The sequence below is a fragment of the Humulus lupulus genome, chromosome 5 (genome assembly GCF_963169125.1).
Source record: "Humulus lupulus chromosome 5, drHumLupu1.1, whole genome shotgun sequence".
NCBI classification, from domain to species: Eukaryota; Viridiplantae; Streptophyta; class Magnoliopsida; order Rosales; family Cannabaceae; genus Humulus; species Humulus lupulus.
This window is the reverse complement of record NC_084797.1, coordinates 211,445,425-211,467,349: the sequence shown is the minus strand read 5'-3', so window position 1 is coordinate 211,467,349 and position 21,925 is coordinate 211,445,425. Positions and strand designations below refer to the sequence as shown.

At 32.0% G+C, this 21,925-nt stretch overlaps 1 protein-coding gene across 1 annotated transcript; it reads right to left on the bottom strand.

Moving 5' to 3' along the window:
* Positions 1 to 17,852, bottom strand: LOC133778124 (2-oxoglutarate-Fe(II) type oxidoreductase hxnY-like). The gene is made up of 13 exons (XM_062217947.1): positions 17,629 to 17,852; positions 13,855 to 13,910; positions 13,569 to 13,664; positions 13,292 to 13,484; positions 13,103 to 13,183; positions 12,953 to 13,004; positions 12,507 to 12,628; positions 12,086 to 12,186; positions 11,946 to 12,004; positions 1,059 to 1,115; positions 923 to 968; positions 738 to 817; positions 1 to 324 (listed from the first exon to the last, which is right to left on the bottom strand). Exons 1-13 carry the CDS (start codon positions 17,792 to 17,794, stop codon positions 243 to 245), a joined length of 1,191 nt encoding a protein of 396 aa, XP_062073931.1. The 5' UTR covers positions 17,795 to 17,852; the 3' UTR covers positions 1 to 242.
* Positions 17,853 to 21,925: the final 4,073 nt, after the last annotated feature.

The following is a 21,925-nucleotide window of genomic DNA, read 5'->3' as shown; positions in this document are numbered from 1 at the left end:
TAGTACAATTTGAACAATAATTACAAAATCTCAAATTGCAAATCACATTGCGAAATTTGGTGCAGTTTGAATCACAAACCAAATACAATCTTCCTGGTACGAATTAGTTTTGACAAGGAGCATTATCTAATTGACATTTCTAAATTAAGAAAGGAAGAAAGTCGAGCTAAGAAAAATTATAAATCACAAACCAAATACAATCTTCCTGGTACAAATTACCATGATAAGCATACTTAGATCGTTTAGCTTATGCTTTCAAAACTCGACCTATATGTGAGCCTCAACCGCTCTTTGAGGTAGTCACCACTTAGGATTGGGGAAAATCTGTAAGCAAAATCACAAGCAAATGCATTCTCAAATAAATCTTCAATGAGAATACTTCTTGAGAATGGTCAAATTGTGCTTCCATGAGTTAAGCAAGCATTAGAAGTTATGGAGAAACATTTAGCAAATCAAGCTCGATAACGCCACTTGTTTTTCAGTATGAACTGAAAATGTATTTTCATATTTTCTTTATTTCTAAACTTTTGTTTTTAACAAACAATAGTAACACTAGGACTAGCAAGTTACCAACCAAACATATTTCAGAAATTATGCATTGTAAGGAACTATCCATAAAACTAGAGCAAAGATGTTTTTATGTTAAATTGAGATGAGAACATTACTTACGTTGATAATAAAACTACAAAAACCAAGGACAACTTCAATAAGCAAGAGTATAAGAAAGTTGTCTATACCTTGCAGGAGAGTACTCGCTACAACAACTTTCTAGACATTCCACCAGACAATCCTGTTTAGGGTCTAAGAAGAAAGCTGCCTGCAAGTTTCAGTTTAGATAACTAAAATTATCAAAGAGAAACTCCCTAGCTATACTTTTAGACACATCATAATGTCATTTAATCAAAGAAAGCTAAGTGCTTACAGAATAACGCTCTTGCCCTACTGGTATCACTCGGTGCAGTGTCGACCTATAGAAATGTGATAGGTATTGGTGGAAAAACAATTAAAAATAGTTTATAGTAAAATATTTTAGTTTCAACTGTACAAAAAAAAATTACCTGAACAAACAATTAGTCCACCTCTCCATCATGTCCCCAATATTAATGACCAATGCCCTGCATTATAAAGTTGGAATATTTAAGGATATAGTAACAGTTTTATTATTCAAGGAAAACTAGAAATTGTAAATCTTAACAGAAAAAGACAAAAAAAAAAGATTGGTTTGAATATGAACAATATTTGAATAAGAAGCACAAAATGTTTCAAAAGACATGAACACATAATCTACATTAGTTCTACAAATTACACGGAAATTCATATCCAACTCATCAGACTACCATATTTGTGCATGTGAAAAAATTTATTGGCATATTTGACAATATTGACAAAATTAATTAAATGAGTATTTTCGAAAAATGGGTAGTTTCCTGTTTTGTTGAAATGTGTATTTTTATAATCAGATTATTATATATATGTTAATAAATAAATATATAATTTCCTATAAAAGAATATATTTTCTTGAAATGGAAATTATTGGTATTTATTTTTAAGTTTTGATCTGATTTATTTGTCGAGAAATCGTGTACAGCTTGCAGTGATAATGTAGATATTGTTTCCTTATTTATTTAAGGAAACTGGGTTGAAAAACTGTCTAGGTTCAATGAATCTGTTTGAACTGATTGCCAGTCTATTTGAACAGATTCTGACTTTCCTGTTTTGGACGATTTTTCCATTTATTGGCTGATTGGTTTCTGATTTGTTTTCCACGACCTAAAGGGATTCTAAAATGTATATAATCATCCTTAAGTCGCTGGTTTTTTATCATCTCTCTTGGTGTATTATTTTCCAAATATTTTTTCAAGTTTTAGAGAGACTTTTTATTATGTGAAGAACTTGAGTCCAGCAAGTTCTTAGTGGTTTATTACAGCGTACTTCTGTATTGTTTTCTTTGTGTTAATTGTGCAGGTTGAACACACTTGGACATTGGTCATCAAGCTTCGGGAGAAGTCTTGTTCGTGAGTCACTTTTCGGGAGGAAAAATGCAAGTGTTATGATTTGAAGGGAGTTCAAGATCTTAGCACTTCAAAAATTTAATTAGGTGTTTAGATTACAACAGTTGCGACAAATTCAAGAGGGAGTCTTTATTTGTATAAGTCAATTTGGTTTTGTAATCATTTAGATATTCTTCTAATAAATTTCATTCTCTGGGCGTGGCCTCGTGGACTAGTAGCAATCTGCAAAGATTGCTGATACCACGTAAAAATTCGTGTGTTCTTTACTTTAAGTTCGTTTTTATCTTCTGGTCACAAACTGTTTAAACATATATGGTTTCTGTTCAAACAGTGTTTGTGTCTGTTTAAACATTTTTGTAACAGTTCAACAATTAATTATTTTATTTGAATAATTAAGTTGGTAATCTTATAAAAACGGAATTTCAATTGGTATTAGAGCGGTTCACTAAACTCTTAGTGAGATCTTGTGGTTATTTTCCGTTTGATTTGTTTTGTGTGAAATGTCTTTCTTTGCAGAAGGTAGCTCGGTGTCTCGACCTCCATTGCTAAATGACTCAAACTATCCATATTGGAAAGTTAGGATGAGAGCTTTCATAAAAGCTCAAGATGAGAAAGAATGGAGAGCAATTTTGTCTGGATGGTCACCTCCTACTGAAAAAGGTAAAGATGGAAGCACAATTGTAAAATCTGAACTTATTTGGGATACAGAAGAAGAAAAATTATCCAGCTATAATAATAAAGTTCTTCACGCCATATTTAATGGTGTTGGAGAAAATTTTATAAAACTTGTTTCCACATGTGTCTCGGCTAAAGATGCTTGGACAATTCTTCAAACTCAGTTTGAAGGAACTGTAGATGTTAAAAGGTCTAGATTTATTATGTTACAAACTAGGTTTGATGACCTTAGAATCTCTGATTCTGAAACACTATCTGAATTTTATGAGAGATATCTGATATTTCTAATGAGTATTTTGCACTTGGTGAGAAACTTGATGATTATGTTCTTGTTAGAAAAATCGTTCGAGTTCTTCCTGACAGGTTCAATGTTAAGCTTACCGCTATGGAAGAGGCAAAAAACTTCAGTACTATGAAGGTAGAAGAATTGATGGGGTCACTTCGTACCTTTGAGTTAAATCAAAAGATTCGTCAAAAAGACAAGCCAAGTACTTCCAAAGAAAAGGAGAAAACCATAGCTTTCAAGAGCACTGAAAAGGAAGTCTCAGATGATGAAGATGGTGATAATGAAATGGCAATGCTTGCAAAGAATTTTTGAAAATATATGAATAAGATAGGAAACAATAAATTCAATGGCAAGATGTCAAAAGGTAATCCTTCTTCTCTTAAACCTTTTCAAACTAATAAAAAGGGTATTCAGTGCAGGGAATGTGAGGGATTTGGTCACATCCAGTCTGAGTGTGCAAACACTTTGAAAAAGAACAAAAAATGTATGATTGCTACTTGGAGTGATAATGACTCTGAAAGTAGTGAAGATGAGGAAGGTAATGTCGCTCTCACTTCTATTTTACCTGTTTCTAAATCTGAAAATGAAAAAATTGTTTGCTTGAATAATGTTTCAAAAGATGAAGAAAATTCTGATAGTGATGAATCTGAATTGAATGATGAGTCCTTGAGTGAATCTTACAAAAAAATGTATGGTTCATGGGTGAAAGTGTAATCTGAAAATCGGTCATTGGTAAGCAAAAATAAAGATTTATCCTTTGAAATTAAACAACTTACTGATTTAAATGAAAATTTTGAAAAAGAAATAATTTCAAAAAATGTTGAAATTAATAAGTTGTCTAAAGATTTGGATACTCTTGAGAAAAATGTTAGAATGCTTAACCCCGGTTCAACTGTTTTTGAGAATATACAGAATTCAGGTCAAAGAAGTCATGTGGGACTGGGTGCTTCAAGTTCTCAAAAATCAAAGAAAATTGTCTTTATCTCGGCTGGGATGCTATCGTCTGATGTTCCTGTGTCATCCTCACTGAAATCTGTTGTATCCGGTACTTGGATTGTTCCAACAGAAAGGACACGGTCAGCAGGTAAATCCAATGGTAAGTTCGAAAAATTCATTTCAATCTGTCATTTTTGTGGTAGGAAGGGTCATATTCGTCCTAAGTGTTTTACTCTTATGAATTTTGCCAAAAATGAATATTTTGAAAATTTCAATTATTTTGATAATTTCAAAAGAGTAAAAAAGGAAAATGTTCAATCAAAGAAAATATGGATCAAAAAGAATAATTGTTTTGCTGGTTTTACTAGTGAATATGATAGATCTGCTTCTTCATATTTTTTGTATTTTGACAGTGGTTGTTCAAGACATATGGCAGGTGACAAGTCTATTCTTACAGACATAAAACCTATGCATTGTGGGTCTGTTACTTTTGGCAATGGAATTGAAGGTAATGTTCTTGGTATGGGTACTCTTAACTTTGAAGGGTTGCCTAGAATCAAAAGAGTGTTACTTGTGGAAGGTCTTAAAGCTAATCTTCTAAGCATGAGTCAAATTTGTGATCAAGTTTATACTGTTAACTTTGATAAAGAGAATTGTTTTGTTTTAAACAAGAATGGTGAGAATGCTCTTGAAGGTTATAGATCTAATGACAATTGCTACACTCTTCTACCATCTATTATGTGTCAATCTGTTGTGAGTAATAACACTGATATGTGGCATGCTAAACTTGGTCACATAAATTTCAAAACCTTGAAAAAATTGTCACATGCAGAGAGTGTTCGTGATTTACCTAAGCTAGGTAAAGAATCTGATGGTAAGTGCAAGAGTTGTCAACTTGGTAAGCAATTAAAAATTACACATAAAAGTGTTTCTGACATAAACACTTCGAAAGTTTTAGAATTGCTTCACATGGATCTTATGGGTCCAATTCAAATTGAGAGTTTAAATGGGAAAAGGTATATTTTTGTTTGTGTGGATGATTTTTCTAGATATACTTGGGTGAATTTCTTGAAAGAAAAATCTGACACTTTTGATGTCTTTAAAACTCTTTGCTTGAAATTAAAAGTTGAAAAAGATTGCAACATTGGAAAAATTGTTCGTATAAGAAGTGATCATGGTAAAGAATTTGAGAATTCTGTCTATGATGATTTTTGTAAGTCTGCAGGTATCTCTCATGAGTTTTCAGCTCCCAAAACTCCTCAACAGAATGGAGTTGTAGAAAGGAAAAACCGCACTCTTCAAGAAATGGCTAGAGTGATGCTAAACAACAAAAAATTGACCAAACGGTTATGGACAGAAGCAATTAACACTGCTTGCTATATCATAAATCGTGTTTTTCTTCGTCCAGGTACATCTAAAACATCTTATGAAATTTGGAAAGGTAAGAAACCAAGTGTGGCTTACTTTCATGTTTTTGGATGTGTTTGTTACATTTTGAGAGATAGAGAAAATCTTGGTAAATTTGATGCTAAGAGTGATGAAGGTGTTTTTATTGGATACTCCACTAACAGTAGGGCTTATCGTGTGTATAACATGAGAACCCAAACTGAAATGGAGTCGGCTAACGTTGTTATTGATGATTCCAGGGGTTTTTCTGAGTTTTCTACTGAGGAAGAAATTGAAAGGTTTATTGATGAACCTACTGAAAAACACGAAGAAGCTTGTGTCAGTGATACTACTGTTGCAACGTCTGATCCATCTGTTCCAACAGATCACGAATCCGATGAAACAGATTCTGGACAGACAGAAAAGAAATTTCCAGATATTATTTGGATGAAGTCCAAAAGGAGCCATCAACCAGAGTTAAGTTAAATCATCCAGCAGATTTAATACTTGGAAATCCAAAAGACAGTATGGTAACACGAAGAAGGTTTAGTAATGTTGTTCAATTTGTTTGTTTATTATCTCTAATTGAGCCTAAAAATGTGAAAGAAGCTTTAACTGATGAAAATTGGATTAAAACTATACAGGAGGAATTGGAACAATTTTTTAGAAACAAAGTGTGGATCCTTGTGCCAAGACCGTTGCATACCAATATTATTGGCACAAAATGGATTTTCAAGAATAAATCTGATGAATTTGGTACAATTGTGCGAAATAAAGCAAGATTAGTGGCACAAGGGTACACACAAGTGGAAGGAATAGACTTTGATGAAACATTTGCACCTGTTGCAAGACTTGAATCAATTAGATTATTATTGTCTATTGCTTGTTTGATTGGTTTCAGGTTGTTCCAAATGGATGTCAAATCCGCATTTCTCAATGGGATCTTGAATGAAGAGGTATATGTTGAACAACCTAAAGGATTTGAAGATCCCCATGCACCTGATCATGTGTACAAGTTGGAGAAAGCTCTTTACGGTTTGAAACAAGCCCCTCGGGCTTGGTATGAGAGACTCACTCAATTTCTTGTTTCTCATGGATACAAAAGGGGTGGAGTAGATAAAACTTTGTTTATCAAAAATATTAAATCTAACATAATCATTGCTCAGATTTATGTTGATGATATTGTGTTTGGATCTACTTCTAAAAATGAGGTGCAGGTATTTGTGAAACAAATGAAAGAGGAATTTGAAATGAGCATGGTGGGAGAATTGACTTATTTCTTAGGTTTGCTAGTCAAGCAGCTAGATGAAGGCACATTTGTCTCTCAAAGCAAATATGCTAAGAACCTGGTCAAAAAGTTTGGACTTGAAAGTTCAAAAATTGCCAAAACACCAATGGGAACGACTGTGAAGCTATCCAAAGATGAAAATGGTGTCAAAGTTTATCCTACACTGTATAGGAGCATCATTAGTAATCTTCTTTATCTCACTGCTAGTTGACCTGATTTAAGTTATAGTGTTGGTGTGTGTGCAAGGTACCAAGGAAATTCCATGGAGTCTCATGTTACAGCTGTCAAAAGAATCATTCGATATGTTCATGGGACTGCTGATTATGGTATTTGGTATTCAAAAGAAACTAACCCTCATCTAGTGTGCTTTAGTGATACTGATTGGGCAGGTAACACTGATGACAGAAAAAGCACTAGTGGAGGATGTGTTCTTCTTGGGAAATAATCTAGTCTCTTGGCACAGCAAGAAATAGAATTCTATTTCTCTCTCAACAGCTGAGGCCGAATACATTGCAGCAGGAAGTTGTTGTGCACAACTCTTGTGGATGAAGCAAATGATGATGGATTATGGGTTTGATCTTGACACTTTAACTATTTTTTGTGATAATACAAGTGCAATTAATATTTCAAAAAATCATGTGCAACATTCCCATACTAAACATATTGATATTCGTCATCATTTCATAAGAGAATTAGTTAAAAATAAAGTTCTTGTCTTGGAATATATTGAAACACATAAACAAATTGCTGATATTTTCACTAAAGCTCTTGATTCGATTCGCTTTGATTTCCTCCGAAAATCTTTGGGGGTTTGTTCTCTTTAAATTGTCTTGTTATGGTGTTATACGCTTGATCAATTGTGTGTTATTCAAAGTTAAGAAAATTGTCAATCAATTTGAAAATTTTGTTTTGTGTCAAGCTGGATAATCTGACTTGTGTTTATGAGCCTTTGGTTGTATATTCTTGAGAGAAATTTAATCAATTCCTCCTAGGCATATTCGAGTAAATTAATCAAAGTTTAATGTTTGAGCTTCCTTTCGTGTAGCATTGTTTCAAGCTCCTGTGATAGAATAGAGCTACCTACATCAGTGTGTGAAAGTCGTCTTTTGAGTAAGTTGGAACTTTGTAATTCAGAGTTATGAAGAGGATACGCTACCATAGAAAAGGGCTACCACTGGTGTAGTGTGACAGCGTCTTCATGGGTTACAATTTTTTTTAATTTCAAAAAAGACTTATTTGTCATTGGGCAATGTTCCCTTGCATACACTGTCACACACTTATGCTTGAAACAATGCAATAAAAAAAAAATTGTACACAGTTTATAAAAATTAAAAAAAAAATGTGTAAGTCTCATACATGTTGATTGATTCACTTAAGAATATGTGATTGTGACTGAATTGTGGTTTATTTCTCTCGAATATTCTTTCTAATTTTTTGTTTTCACAAGTGTTCCTATCCATGGTATACACTAACACTTATTTTTATTTGCTTGATTTTATTCTTATCAGGATATCTCACATTGATCAAAGCATTTTTTTTGGGTTGAGTTTTTATTTTTGTGCATATATAAAAAAATGAAAATAAAAATAATAATAATAAAATTTTTTGACAAGGAAATTCATGGTGGATCAAATCATTGTGGTAATTATGTGAAAATTATGCATTTAATTTGTGTGATCTAATATATTCTTGGTCTCCAAGGAATTTATTTTGTCATTTTTCTTAATTTGGAATACCATGATTTATACCTTTATTGTCTTGTACCTTGTTTAGAATTGTTTTAAAAAAAAAAGGAAAAGGTCAATTAGAAGATCGTGTGGGGTATTTTTCGGTTACATTTTTTGGATTGTCATTTTATATCTATTTTTTTAAAATAATAAAACAAAAAGGGGGTAAGGTTTTATGTAGATCGTGTGTCTTCAAGATTGTTTCCTTTCTTGTTTAATTAAAACAATTTTTTAATAAAAAAAAAGGAAACCTCTTTTTTGCCGTGGGTATTCAAACTGGGTAAGTGTTGTCTTTAAAAAGCTTGTCATTACCCTATTTCTTCTCACCCACGATCTCTCTAAGACATTTCATCTTCTTCTAATTTTTTTTCTCTTATTTTTTTTGTAAGTGCTTTCTGTTTTTCAGAGAAGAAAAAATGGTGAGAACTCGTGGTGCTTCCTCCAAGAAGATCCCTGCTTCTCAATCCCGAAAGGTGTCATCTCCTTCGCCTCCTCCATCTGTGTCAACGGCGCCTCTTTCTGTTCCAGCAGCTGCCACATCTGTTGGGAAGACTTGCAAATCCAAGGCACGCAAGAAGGTGTTCTCTCTCTCAAATGAACACCCCATGGTGTTTCCAGATATCTCTGCTGACATTGTCGATGTTACACCACCATCTGAAGTGGTGGTGCCCTCTCGAGCCAAGGACCCATCTCCTCTTCCGATTGATTCATCTCTGGCGGCTAGGGCAAAATCAAAATCGGTTTCATCTTCTTCCAAAGCTGCTGCTGCTGGGTTGCTCAAATTGCCCTTGAAGCCGAGCCAGTCCAAGAAAAATTCTGTGACTCCAAAAAGGAAATTGGGGTTGGACACGTCTTCTTCCCCCTTGACTGCTGCCAAGAAAAGACTGAAGGCTCATCCTCCATCTCTGTCTTCCTCCGAATCTGACCCTGAGGAAGCAAAGTCGGAATCTGAAGCAACCCGTGATACCACACTGTCTGATGACACGGTTCCTGACAACGCAGAATCAGAGACTGAGTCTGATGAGCCAGAAAAAGAAGACATTGTCCCCTCTGAACAAGAAGCCAAATCTGACTCATAACCAATTGCAACTCCTTTGACATCCAAAGATAAAGGGAAGAGACCTATTTATGATCCTTCACCTTCTCCAAAACATTCAGGTGTAAATTTCAAACCTTATTCTTCAACCTTTTGTTATAATGATAATGCTCATGATATGGTTCTCTATGCTCAAAGGAAATTTATCATTGAGAGAAATTATGTCTTGAGTGATCATCGGCCTTATGGTGTGCTAACAATGCTTCAAGATCGAAAATGGACAGGTTCTTTGGTTAAATTTACTGGTTTTGTGGATAGAATAGTCAAGGAATTCTATGCCAATCTTACTAATGAAATTATAGAACCTAAATCTTCTCTGTATAATAAAGTGTTTGTTAGGGGCCATTGGTTCTCTTTTTCTCCTCAAGACATTGCCCTTGCTTTGCATCTTCCCCTTGATGTCGAGGATGATGATGGTGTTGCCTCTCTTGACAAGGACATAGTTATCACTGAATTGGTAGGGCAAAAAATGGTATGGCCATCTAATACAGTCATCTCGGTCTCCAATCTCACCTACACTTATGTTGTCCTCCATAAGTTTGCCACAACAAATTGGAAGCCCACTTCTCACACTGCCACTATCTCTTTTGATATGGCATCATTTTTGTACAAAGTGGGGACCGGTCTTGGTATAAATTTGGCTTTGGTTATTCATGATCAAATCATTGGGTTTCGCAAAGGTAATAGGAAAAACTTGAATCTTCCTTTTCCTCAAGTTATTTATAAAGTGTTGAGTATGCAGAAAAAAGATCTCCAACGTGATCAAGAAGATTTGGTGGCTCCCACTACTACTGCTTCCTACAAGGCCTCTGCTCCTCCTACTGAAGCCACTGCTGCTCCATCCACCAAGAAAGTCAAGCCCCAATCTCTGAAGATTGCCTCGGATGACATTCCTCATGCCTCCTCCTCTGTTTCCATAGATTCGGGACTTGTTGCAACAGAAATAGCTGCTGTTCGAGCCTCTGTTGATTCTTTGGCTGCTCGGGTGATGTCAATTGAAGGATTGCAACGTTCTGTGTTGGAGGCTGTTCAATCTCTGTCTAAAGATCCAGTCGTTTAATTTTATTTTAGTTTTTGTCAATTAAACATTGCTACTCTCTTTTGTTTTATGGTTTATAGTTCTTTGGCTTCTTTGAAAGACACAAAGGGGGAGAGTATATACTTTCCAAAACCTGCTTGTTTGTTGTTTTGTTTAACTCTGGACCTTCTTATTTTGAGGGGGAGTTAAGTCTAGTCTCTTTACATGTTTGTTATAAGTTAATGCATGTTTTCAGGGGGAGTTCTTTCTCTTTACTTATCACTAACATTTGTGTTGCAAGTTTTTTATTTAATTTTGTCTATCAAATTGCCAAAGGGGGAGATTGTAAAATCTGTTATTGGCATATTTGACAATATTGACAAAATTAATTAAATGAGTATTTTCGAAAAATGGGTAGTTTTCTGTTTTGTTGAAATGTGTCTTTTTATAATTAGATTATTATATATATATGTTAATAAAATAAATATATAATTTCCTATAAAAGAATATATTTTCTTGAAATGGAAATTATTGGTATTTATTTTTATGTTTTGATCTGATTTATTTGTCCAGAAATCGTGTACAGCTTGCAATGATAATGTAGATATTGTTTCCTTATTTATTTAAGGAAACTGGGTTGAAAAAATGTCCAGGTTCAATGAATCTGTTTGAACGGATTGCCAGTCTATTTGAACAGATTCTGACTTTCCTGTTTTGGACGATTTTTCCATTTATTGGCTGATTGGTTTCTGATTTATTTTCCACGATCTAAAGGGATTCTAAAATGTATATAATCATCCTTAGGTCGCTGGTTTTTTATCATCTCTCTTGGTGTATTATTTTCCAAATATTTTTTCAAGTTTTAGAGAGACTTTTTATTATGTGAAGAACTTGAGTCCAGCAAGTTCTTAGTGGTTTATTACAGTGTACTTCTGTATTGTTTTCTTTGTGTTAATTGTGCAGGTTGAACACACTTGGACATTGGTCATCAAGATTCGGGAGAAGTCTTGTTCGTGAGTCACTTTTCGGGAGGAAAAGTGCAAGTGTTATGATTTGAAGGGAGTTCAAGATCTTAGCACTTCAAAAATTTGATTAGGAGTTTAGATTACAACAGTTGCGACAAATTCAAGAGGGAGTCTTTATTTGTATAAGCCAATTTGGTTTTGTAATCATTTAGATATTCTTCTAATAAATTTCATTCTCTGGGCGTGGCCTCGTAGACTAGTAGCAATCTGCAAAGATTGCTGATACCACGTAAAAATTCGTGTGTTCTTTACTTTAAGTTCGTTTTTATCTTCTGGTCACAAACTGTTTAAACATATATGGTTTCTGTTCAAACAGTGTTTGTGTCTGTTTAAACATTTCTGTAACAGTTCAACAATTAATTATTTTATTTGAATAATTAAGTTGGTAATCTTATAAAAACGGAATTTCAGTGCACTTTAAAATGTTACAGCACGCAGACTACTAAATTAATAACAACATAGCCATCTACATTAAATTTTATAGTCACTGACTTACCCATCTAGATGAAGAACATCTTCCCAGACCTGTGGTTGCTTAAATTTCTCCCTACAGATCTGTCAAACAATAATCCGAGCACATATAGTTGCAAGGGAAGGAATTTGCTGACGGATGTAGTTAATCAACTAGAAACACACCTGAAGTCCTTGAACACCATCAGTTGCAAGAAGGGTTATCATTCCATAATCTGAATGAGCTGAAGCTCCACATATATCTTCATCAGAGGATCCAAGTTCACCTACACAGTGCAAGTTTTGTCATGATGTGCCAAAAAAGATATAATCGGATTATACAAGCTAAACTTTCAGTGCAAATATCAAACTCATATACATAATTGGATCTGCATAGCATATGGTTACAAGGTTAGAAAAATATTCTATATGAAAAAAATTGAATCCTAATGAATTTTATACATTGATTCTTGGAAAAACTCTGCTTTGATTCAATAACTTGATTCTTATTCAAGTCTATATGCACAATTCCAAAGTGCACAATTAGTTTTATGATTAAGATGACAAAAGCACTTAAGATTAGAATAGCTAAAAAGTGAAGCTAAACCTGGGTAGCGCAAAAGGCGAAGAAACGCTGTTGGTTTATTCAAGCCCCCAACTATCTCAAAGAAAGTCTCCTCCAATTTCAATGCAAAGGCAATCAAACGAAGCAACCTTTTCCCAGCACACCTACAACCAATTCAATACATACACCCAATACATAAGACATGTATACACATACACTAAAACAAGCATAAATCAACTAACTTCAGTACATAATAAAAATGCCCAAATGCTATAAAGGACTTTTTCAGGTTACTTGGTTCTTGTTTCTTGTCCTAGATGAAACTAGTTATTCTAGTTATGAAAAACCATCTGAATTTTGAATTTGAAGCCAACTTGTTAGTTTCATAACTTTCTTTAATATGAGTTGCACACTTATTGGATGGATTGAAGAGAAGAGAGAATGTGAATTGGGTAGATGGGTAATGATGACAACCATTAAAAACTCACATAAGTTTTCTATAGAAGGTCTCCATTGTAGGTCTCCAAGAAGGTAGAGTTTCTGCATTTTTGTAACAATAAATTCTCAATAAGATCAGTTATCCAACTCACATACATAAACAAATACAAACACATAGAAATTACATTATGTATTGGTACCTTGAGAAGGCCACTTATTCAATTTAACTGGAGTGGAATCTTCTTCTAAAGGACCAATATAATAGCTCTCTTTGGGGTCCCCTGATTTCGTGAGCCATTCAACAAAAATGAGTACAGCCATAAGAACAAGCACTACAGTACACACACACAGCACACTAGTACAGTTAATTCAAGAATCAATATTACAACCTTTGGGGACCAAATCAGGGTCGAGACTCTCAGCAAAAAGTGGGGAATAGCCTCGATGATCCTTGCGACCCAACTTCATCTTCTCCTCCAAAGGGAGTGAGAAAAGCTTTTTGCTCTCGTTGAAAACCTTCTGTAAAAGCTCCTTCTCCACTCCATGATTCACCAGATAAAAGAACCCATGCTCCGTACAAGCCTACCAGACATCACAATTCCACCATATTTATTTATCTATTTTGTTTGAATAATTTAAACTAAATATTATTATCAAATAGCAGACCTGTAGGATTGTAGCGGCGGTAGAAGAGCGATCCGGCGACGACAAGTCAACGATGGGAAGTTTCAAAAGCTCCGTCGTCATATCTTTCTGTGGCCACTAAAAGATGAAAAAAATACTTAGATTGACTGATCATGATTCCACCATTGATGACTATATATTTCTGCTTCACAACGATGCATTAATGATGATATTGTTGAAAATAATGCACATTAAGTGCAAACAATCAACCAAAACAACTAATAGAACTTGAAGCATATCAAGAAAGGTTTAGGACTAGCTCTATTACCTTGTATTGTTGGTTGTGAATCCCCACTGAGTACCTTATGTTCTTCAATCCTTTTCCTACACAAAAACAAAAACAAACCAAGGAAGAACAAGGGGGTTATGAACACTACTCCTCCATTTTTCCCTAAAACCACCCGTACCACTATATCATACAATGAAAGGGCATAACCCCTTTTATGAGTCACAATGGGCTTATTTGACCTAGTACCAAATAGGGAGAGAATTAGTGTCTTGGCCCAATGGGCTGACCAAAGACGTTTTAGAGCGTGTCCATGGGCCCCGAGCATGTTAGTGTTTTTTGTCCATCCCATTATGGTCCAATAATAATACTATACAATACCATATTCAATCATAACTATATGAGGCTATTGTGAATGAATGACTTAATCTAAATCTTTTTTGAGAGCTTGACCCATATTGTCTCTTCACCTAACATGGTTGTGAATATGGAATTATGTTTATGATTATATTGGTCCATACAAAATTCTAATGTCTCTCCCACTTGGACCAATATAATTAACAAACACCATACTAATCTCCATTATCCAATAGACAGTCATATAAATCATGTATAACATCATACCGATAGGATACATATATTACACATGATTTGGCCCGAGAGATATTCAAATATAATAACAACCATTAAAATAACATGCATGTAGTACAACAATTGAGACTATATATATATATACATCTCGTTTTGTACTTGTCACTTCGTCAAACAATACATATAAGAAGTGATTGCATATCATTATGCACGTTTGATTTAATCGCTTTAGGTGTTTTCTATTGTGAAGCTTTCTAAGACACAAAAGCCTTTTTAAACCTCAATGAGTGAAAACTTTGAGAAGACTGTGCCCAAGATAGCCATGCTAAAGAGATCTCATCAAAAAAGTAATACTCATATTTTGCATCTCTCTCAAAACTCATACATGGTATTATAGATCAATATTTATGGACAAACGAGTAGCAAATCCATTATCACTAACTTTGACAACCATTGGTGGTCATTTCATAATGAATATGTGTACTAACCTTGAATAAGTCAACGCCTAATGCTCTCTAATATTTTCCACCTTTCCTCCAAAGTTGTGACTAAAACGACAATGTCACTATGTGGAAACTTTCTATCCCTTTAGACTTTAATAAATCAATATATCCCAAAGGGCATGGCTTAACTATCCTCAAAATTCAGTAGCAACAGCGATATGATATTGAGTACACATGCATTATCCCATTAAATACAAATTCATCATGTTTACAGACATCCACAATTAACACGATTGTTGCCTCAAAAATAGATAATGACAATCACACATCTATCACATTCATCTAAAATTTGTCCACTTATGATCTATGTCATATCTTGAGCCTCAATAATAAGGAAGATCATAACAAATGATTCACTAGTTCCACCGAAACTATTTCAAAGCATAAAACCAAAATACTAGTTTTATGAACTCATCATTATTGTAAAATAGAGGAATTTCACTTCAAATACCTCGGGAACTGCCTAAGCAATCTCATCTTCATAAAATCAATCATAGTAGGATCGATCGACACATATACACCTCACTATAGTCAATTGACACTCATCTCAATACTCCCACTGTTTAAGGAGTAACTTGGCATCTTTTAAAAAATCAACTATGACATCAAGGTTAATCAATTCTAAGGCCTAGTCCATTTTTCTAATGAGAGATCGATATGTCAAAAACATATGAATTATTGTCTCGTCGGATAATCAAAATGGTAGAGAATTTAGGATTGCTTGAAGCTAAAGGAAATATCCAAGAGCAATAGCAATAAGCGTGTAAGAACAAAGATTGTGCTATGTGCTCGTTTCCTTAGCTCTCTCAATGATCTATCAGTAGAAACGATCATATCACGCTAGATTCATTCTATCAAACCATATGACTCCTACGCACGTAAAGACAACCACACCAAATGTTAAGTGTCACAACCAATTGCATCAATCTACTACCGATAGGATAGAAAAATTGTGCAATTTTTGACATCTAATGTGTTTCTTTCACCATCTAAGCATCCTACCCAACAATAAAATCATTGACATGATTAAATTGTTTGTATGAATCTTAGTATTTTGTGATTGACACGATAGAAAATAATAATAATAATAATGATTCACAATGTTCAATAATTGACATGTGAAAGCTTACCATAGGTAAGCATAACACATCCAATGTATAATTTTAATCTTATAATCATCAAATGAGGTCAAATACGCATATTATCAATCTAAAAAAAATTATTACCAAAATAACTTTAAATCATTTAGTAATAATCAACATAATTAATGCTTCAACAACAATCAATAATTTGTCACAAATTATCCATACTATATGCCCAAAAAATAATGATTCACAAAATCACAAATGGCACATATAACAAAATTTTGGAAAGTAAATCAAGATTGACTCCAAAATGTGCTAGCTTAGACTCATGATAAGTGAGTACATAAGCATCCAAATTTGTTACAACCTCACAATTTTTAATATCTACGGATATGAAATATTATTTCTACAAAAGTTATAATATTAAAATTATGAATATTTCATATACACAAGTAGAAATTTAATTAATAATTGTGAGAACATGCATGCTTGTAAGATTATGAAAATAATTATGTGAATCAATAAAACAAAGTTTCAAAAAAAAAATTTAGACCATAGTCTATTCACATGATTAGTCATAAACAAACATATTATAAGCCATGCATTTACTAAAATATTGTGATAACAATGCCAAAATTGAGAAATTAATTTTGGAGTCAAAATTGTCCCAAAAAATTTGAAATAATGGAATAAAACGACATGTAGTTTGGAACAAAACGACATGTAGTTTGGAACAAAACGACACGTAGTTTGGTGGAAAACGACACGTAGTTTGGTAGAAACGACACGTAGTTTGGTAGAAACGACACGTAGTTTGGTAGAAACGACACGTAGTTTGGTAGAAAACGACACGTAGTTTGGTATAAACGACACGTAGTTTGGTGGAAAACGACACGTAGTTTGGAACAAAACGACACGTAGTTTGGTAGAAACGACACGTAGTTTGGTAGAAACGACACATAGTTTGGTATAAACGACACGTAGTTTGGTATAAACGACACGTAGTTTGGTATAAACGACACGTAGTTTGGTATAAACGACATGTCGTTTTATCGCTAGAAAAATGATATTTTACACAATAAACGACACGTCGTTTTCTCAGATCGTCCCTAACATTCAGACGATTCAACCCGACCCGTTTCGAACCCAGAAGTCGAACCAGTCGAGTTTTGAGCCCCTATAACTCTGTTTTCGACGCCGTTTTGGGGGTTTTGCTCCAAATTTCATTTTCTATTGAACCATAACAATTATTTTGCTAAAACAAGCTTAAAAAACCATATCATCTCAAAACTATTTTGAACTCAAAAAGGTTTAAAAAAACTCAATTGAAATGGCCACATAAGTGTACAATAATCTCACAAAACATTTTCTATAGATCATACACATAATACATAAACTCAATGCAATATTTATTTGAGGTAAAACTCTTTATTTCAAAATTTGTATTTATCAAAACCATAATAACATAAAAAATCCGAAAATACCCAAAAGGTTTTTCACAAACATAAATTTGATAGCCCAAATCTATAATGAGAAGGCTCTTGATACTAATTGTTGAAAATAAGTACAAACAATCAACCAAAATAACTTATAGAATTTGAAGCATATCAAGAAAGGTTTAGGACTAGCTCTATTACCTTGTATTGTTGGCTGTGAATATCCATTGAGTATTTTATGTTCTTCAATCCTTTTCCTGCACAAAAACAAAATCAAACCGAGGAAGAACAAAGGGGTTATGAACACTACTTCTCCATTTCTCCCTAGAATCACCCATACCACTATCATGGTACAATGAAAGGGCATATCTCCTTTTACGAGTGACAATGAGCTTATTGGACCTAGTACCCAAATAGGAAGAGAATTAGTATCTTGGTCTAATAGACTCACCAAAGATGTTCGAGGAAATTACATTTTATATGAGATTTTTATTAGAGTGTGCAAAAATATGACTTTTTAAAAAAAAAAAAGTTAATCTATGGCTTTTTTTTAATAATTTTCACTTTTATGGGTTTATTTTCCCATATTTTTGTATAAAAGTTGGTTTATGCCATAGTTTTACTCTTAATCAAGTTTTATTAATTTGGAAGGGTATGTTTGAAATTTGATTATTATTTTTTTAGCTTATTTGTTTTTTTATATTACTAATTTTATATTAAATTTTTCTTTGGTTGTTTTGCAAATTTTTTTTTGTAATATGAATTGTTTTTAAAATTATTTTTTATTTATTATAAACACGTTTTTTTTAGATTGTACGTTTTTTTTTCAAATTCTGGGTAAGGTAACTAGTTATTTTATTGATCTTTGACAGTTATGTAAAAAAAAATCTTAGAGCTAGGTTAAATAACATGCACCAGGAAGGGTAACCAGTGGTAACCAGTTATCCTGAGATGAGTAACTTTCTACCATAAGATGGGTAACCAGTTACCTAAGAGGGGTGACGAGTTACTCATATTAAATATGAAATGAAACATCAAATTTGAAAGAAAAAGTGGAAGAACACTTCATTAAAAAAAAGAAGAAGAAATAACTATGATTTTAGTAACATATGTAACCAGTTACCATAAAGAAACCATAAATATACACACATCAAAATGTGAAGGTAACCAGTTACCTCCATAAATATACACACAAAGAACATGAAGGTAACAAGTTACCCATTCACGTTTTCATATTTTTATTAGTTTTCTTTCCAAATTTTGGTATTCCTATAAGTGTTACAGTAAAAAGAAAATGCTAAAAAAATTGATTTGAATTTTTTTTACATATAGTGGAAAAAACTATAAAAAAATTACAATAATAAAATATAATAACAAAAAAATAGTAAAATAATTATGTAATGTTAAAATATATGTGTGAAAAAAATGAAAAAATAAATAAATGGAATGAGAAAATAATAAGTACAAAAATAAAAAAAATAATAAAAGAAATGATGAATGAAAAAAAAAAATAGATGAATAAATAAGAATGAAAAGAAGAAGAAAAATAATAGAAAAATGTAAAGAAAAAAAATGAATGAAAAAATTGGTAGAAAAATTTGAAAAAAAAAAGAAAAAATGGAAGAAGAAAAAAAGAAAGAAAAAAATCTCATGTGTGTGAAAAAAGAAAAAAAAATAGAAGGAGAAAATAATAAATACAAAAATGAAGAAAAAATAGAATGAAAAAAAACTGAAAAAATATGAAAAAAAAAAAGAAAATAATATAAATGAAAGGAAAAAAATTAATAAATGCATAAAAATGAAAATAAGAAGAAGAAGAATGGAAAAATTGAAAGAAAAAAAAGAATGAAGGAAAAAATTGGTAGAAAAAAAAAAGAAAAAGGAAAAAATGAAAGAAAAAAAAAGTAAGGAAAAAAAAAGAAAAAATAACTGAAAAAATAATAAAAAAATGAAAGAAAAAATAAAAAAATAAAATAAAATTACCTTCATAATAAAAAAACATAATTATAATAGAAAAATGTGGCATTTTCATATTTTAGTTAGCTACTAATTGTGTTTTCCATACTTTAACTTCTTCTTTAATAAATTTTCCCATATAAATTAAGAAAAGTATAATTTCCATATTTTTGCACATTGATGGTATAAAAGTTATATTTTTTAAAAATTCCCAAGATGTTTTAGAGGATGTTCATGGGGCCCAAGCATATTAGTGTTTTATGTCCATCTGTTATGACCCGATAATAATAATATACAATACCAATTTTGTACTTATCCTTAGGGGCATGGTGCAAAATGACCATTAATAGTGTGTGAAAGTAAGTAAATGTCTATGTTTTTAATTTTGTAGTAAAATAGTTTAATCATCTCTTTAATATTACATATTACCAAATATGTCATTTAACAAATTACTATTTTATTCTAAATATTTTAATATTATGGTATATGTATATTAGTTTTGTTTAATTAGTTTTTATTTTAAAGTTATTTTGATTTTTTTTCATTTTTAATGGGCTGTTGAATGATATACCATACCACAAGATATATATACTGAGTTGAAAATTAATATATAATCAAAACTTACAAAATTATTACTCAAAATGTATATATTATGCTAACAAAGTTATATACTACCATTAAAATGTATATACCATGATACAAAATTATATACTATCACTATCTATAATAAAATAGAAACTAAATATCACAAAAAAAAAATTATATACCATACCACAAAAAACATAACTTTAAAATAAAAACTAATATACATATATCACTATATTAAAGTCATACAGTCCTAAATAAATAAATAAATTATAAAAAATGGTAATTTAGGTAATTAACAATATAAAAATGGTCATTTCTCTACAATTTTAAAAATGAGGACATTAGCTTCTTGATGCCTTGATTTTGGGTCATTTCTTATAATTTCTCTTATCGTTATGTGCTAATAATAACACTGTATGAGTAACAATTAATTAAACTAGTTCATATAAAATATTCTAACAGATATCTTCTTAATGAAATTGAGAACTCAATAATAAACTACTTTTTTAACAATTGCAATTTTTTTGTTTTCAGTGGTCTTGCCGTTAGTTTTTCTGTTACAGGTTGTTATCATTTTGTTACTGTTATTCCATAAGTTAGGTAGGACACCTTTTATCATCATGTAAAAGGCATTCTTGTATCTAATATTTTATTGTTACGTTTTAGATTCTTTCTCTCTCTTCACAACCATGACGCTTGTTTCTATTTCCATCTTTCTATCCTCCTCCAACTTCTCCGGCGTATTGGTCATTTTCCGGCAATGTTCATCGTCTTCTCCGATGAGAATTCGATATAACCCATTCTGATTGTGGTTAATTTGTAGTCGAAACGAAGTGTAAGTAAAATTATAAGTTGTATTTGGTAAAATTATTTTTGAATTTTTTAAACACAAAAATATAAATATTATTTTTATTTTTGTTTTATTATTTTAAAAAAATAAAAATATGTTTGGTAACTATTTTTATTTTTTGTTTTTAAAAACAAAAAATAATAAATGTGTTTGATAATTTTTATTTTTATTTTTTGTTTAACTATATAAAATGAGATGTTGATTTGAAGAATAGAAGAAAAAAATAAACTAAAAATTGAAAATGGTTTAAAAAAAAATTTGAAAATGAAAAGTTTTTATTTTCAAAATTTTATTTAAAATTTTAAAAAATAATAAATAAAAATAGAGTTCTCAAATACTATTTTATATTTAATTATAAAATTTTTAATAAATTAAATATTTTTTTTTTCTAGTGTTATCAAACAATATCATAATTAATTAATTTCTTTTTGTTCTAAGATCCATTTTTGTTGATAAATGGGTCTGTCAACCATTTATTAGTTGAGTGAAAGCAAATGGTTATGGTGGCTCCGAGGAAGAGTGCCGGGCAGAATAGAGTCTGAAAACGTGAAGTGAAAAAAAAAAAGTTAACAAACGTTAGTAACGGTAGAAATAATGTTGTCTATAAATAAATAAATCATTTTTTTAAGGAAAATAAATAAATCACCGTTACTATGACTCACGTAGCAGAAGCATTCGTGTTCCAAGTCCACCAGCACACCACGTCGTAGTAGGGCTGAGTATTGGGTGGGTTGGTCGGATTACAAAGTATTTTTACCCGTCCAATATCATAATCGGGTTAGCAAAAGTGACCCGTAACTTGCCCAATTAAGAAAAAAAAAAATTTAACCCGTCCAATAATTTGGGCGGGTTACCAACCCGCCCAAACCGAAATTGTATTTTTTTTTTGCGGGTTGGTCGAGTTGGGTGGGTTGGTCGGGTCAACCCGCCCAAACAAAAGTGGTATTTTTTTTTTTAACATTTTTGCAATTTTTTTCTTTTAAATACTAGTACTAATAGTGTGAAGTTTATATTTTTAAGCTTAAAACAATATTTTAAATTTATAGTAAAAATATTAAAACAAAACTTAATTTTTTTTTTTTTTGCCCAGAAAGAAAAACTTCA

Bases quoted from the DNA above. Each gene is read 5' to 3' on its own strand.
- LOC133778124 (XM_062217947.1), bottom strand. From the start codon at position 17,794: ATGCCCTTTCATTGTACCATGATAGTGGTATGGGTGATTCTAGGGAGA. The intron at 13,005-13,102 runs GTACCAATACAT...ACAAAAATGCAG, and splicing joins GAATAAGTGGCCTTCTCAAG to AAACTCTACCTTCTTGGAGA. The intron at 325-737 runs GTATAGACAACT...TTTTGCTTACAG, and splicing joins AGCGAGTACTCTCCTGCAAG to ATTTTCCCCAATCCTAAGTG.